Source organism: Morone saxatilis, unplaced genomic scaffold (assembly GCF_004916995.1).
Source record: "Morone saxatilis isolate NCDOM2014 unplaced genomic scaffold, NCSU_SB_2.0 Contig17, whole genome shotgun sequence".
Classification (NCBI taxonomy): Eukaryota; Metazoa; Chordata; class Actinopteri; family Moronidae; genus Morone; species Morone saxatilis.
In genome coordinates, this window is record NW_023339729.1 from 9764467 (window position 1) to 9767393 (window position 2927).

Consider the following 2927-nt stretch of genomic DNA (forward strand, 5'->3'; position numbering starts at 1 on the left):
CTGGACCCCTCCAATGATTCAGCAGCTAAATTGATCCCGACACCTACTGAGTGACTGATGGCATTCCCAGAACCACAGTGAATCCCTTCATTGGCCAGACTATGTGAGAGTGCGTGTGTCTGTGGGTGTGTGTTTGTGTGGGACTGCAGAGGTGATAATCAGCAGTGGCAAGAGGGACTTTCTTGTCCCTGTTGTTGTGCCGCGTGGAGCTGTCCCGGGCAGGAACTCCCATTTGGTCCCTTTCAACTCACCCCCCTTCTGCTGTCCCCTGAGCCCACCTCGTCTGTTATTCCCTCTTAACGTTCACTCAGTCAACCTCCTGTTTCCCTTTGAAGAGGCTCTGCTCTGATTTCCCCATGTTTTGACTCTGGAGAGAAGAGGGAAAGTGAAGGAAACTCTTGTACGAGTATATAGTGTAGTTTATAGGGAAAGAGAGTTAGAGAGAAGAGCCTAAAGGGGGCTTTGCAGCCTTTGCCGCTGTCGATCAGGAGTAGCTGAGTGGAAGAGCCCCCGCTCAGCAGCCGGTCTTTTCCTGCCTGCTGGCCTTTCTGTCATCTGTCCATGCAGTAAGGGGAGAGAAGAACAGAGCAGGCTAGAGAAAGTTGCCTCATCAGGATTTGCAGTCTTTGGACTGTGATAGTTATTTTTGAGTGGGGTGTTTGGGGAGGTTAGGGGTGTTAAGACTGCAGGTGGTGCTAGGGAGTTTGTATTGCCATGCAGCAAGCTTGGGATCGGACAAGTAGCACTGAGAGTGTCAAGAAAGGCCATACAAAAATGCTGGGAAAAGGACAAAGTGGCGGATACCCCCCTGAGACAACAAGTGAACTCTTGCAGAGGTAAGAGGAAACTATGTTCACCACCACCAGAAGGTATATATAGTATAGGCACATGCCTGGTTCTCACATGGCTGTATGAAAAATTAATTTGTTCCACAGGGATTTGGTTGACGGCATTCATGAATACACTGTAATTTCCAAAAGAAGCTCTGTTGGTGGGAAGTACTTCTGGAAGATGAATTATATCTGTACTGGAATGTTCGTCCGCATGAAATCTCCTACAGTGCAACTAAAATGTGCTGTCTGTTGTAGAACTAAGTATTTAGGTATTTCCTGTGAAATAGTGTTAAGCCTAATACAACAAAGACTAGTAAAACAAGAGTGTATATAAACTGGACTATATTCTTGTAAAAATGTAAATATCAAGAAGAGTATGAAAAAACAGCTTAAAACTAACTTTAAATGCATATCCTCACTCTAAAAAGAGACTCAGAGAAAAGACAAAAATTATTCTTATTTTACTCATTCAATCATTTCTGATATCTAATATTTATTGGTCTTATCTTTTTGAAGTAAAGTTTTATTTTAAGAAAGAAAATGAAAATAACATAAATGTCAAATTGTGCAAAACATATAGATGTTTGTGTCTCAGTAAAGACTGGCCTGAGTACTCTATGGTGGTGAGAGTAGATCAAGATAATTTGATTTAAATGTTTGTTGTATAATTAATCATTTAATTTGTTCTTTGTTTTAAGTACCTAAAAACTGTGATTAGGTTTTATGTAAACACGGAAAATTGGCTTTACTGTCTTATCTGTCTTATATAACAAGTCTTATATAACAAGTCATGTTCTTAGTTTTAACTCCAGCTGAACTGTTTTTACAAAGACAAGAATTTGTTTTATTTTACCTTCAATTTTTACAACTATTACATGCATTGTGTACATCCAGGAGAAGAAAAAAAACATTTCTTAAAACCTATATAAATGCAAAAATATTAGAATGTTTAAGTTTATTGTTTAGGTTGTTTAACGTAAGGTTTAAAAATACTTAGTGGTCATATATTAAATATAATTAACTAAACTACTTTCTACTTTGTTATCCGTCTTCAGATTTGCACCTTTACTCACAAGGGAATAAATATTATTTTCCCAAAATACAGCAATGTACATAATTTAATTTGTACAGCTTTGTTAAATGCAGACAACCTTTTAAGTGAATGCGGTTATCAACACAAATTAATTTCTGTTAGTTAAGTTAAAATGATTATACAAAATAAGGTGTTTTCCCACAATGTACTGTAAACATAAAACCACCAAATTCATGTTGAACATACCATATCTTCTCTACAAGACATTTTTAAAAATGTGTTAATTTGGAGTTGAGAAATTACGACGTAGTGTCTCTAAAAAAAAATGCATCTGGTGAAGTAATTTAAGTCAGGCGTCTTGCTGTGAAAACACCGCAAGGCCCTACATTCAGTCCGTCAGCTTCGCCATATAGCTGTATCCCAGCACTGGGTGAGATTATAAGACGCTTTACGTATCTCGTAGCTAAACCGCAATAGAGTGCTTTGCAGCATTGTATATTAGGAGAGGAATTAATTGTTTTTTCTTTTTATTGATTAGTATTGTTGTCCTCATTAGCAGCTCATTAGGGACAACCAGGTTATTTGCATTAAAGATTGTGTGCTACACTGGAGGCTTTTGGATGCTACTGGCTTTATTGGTCAAAGGTTTGTCATGGACCCAGGAGTGTAGTGAATAAGAGGAAATTGTGAATGTGTATTTTTATGTAAATATGTTGGTGGAAACATTTAATTTGATTATTTGCTAAGCGCCAAAGTAAAACACTCCAGCAGTCCATACATGGATTTTCAGTCTGCTGCTTATTTTAGATCGTCAACGAATTAAGGATGTGCTGCCCCACCTGATATCCTGCCGGGTTGTCTAAGATTTTGTATTAGCCAATCATGTATCTTCTTCTTCTTTCTAAAGGATACACTGAACAACTGTTAATACACAACTACTTAAAGCCAGAAACACCAGGGTACATATTTATATCATTAGAATTGCAGATACTATACATTACCATTTCAGTCTAGTTACTGTACTGTTATATGTACTGTTATATGTTTTATATATATATATA

General features: G+C 37.4%; 1 protein-coding gene across 1 annotated transcript in view; it reads left to right on the forward strand.

Moving 5' to 3' along the window:
* Positions 1-233: 233 nt before the first annotated feature.
* rbm20 (RNA binding motif protein 20) overlaps positions 234-2927 on the forward strand; it is a 46782-nt gene continuing 44088 nt past the window's right edge. Inside the window, exon 1 of the mRNA XM_035660862.1 lies at positions 234-836. Coding sequence (XP_035516755.1) covers positions 715-836 — 122 coding nt within the window. The 5' untranslated portion in view covers positions 234-714. The remainder of the gene's footprint in view (positions 837-2927) is intronic.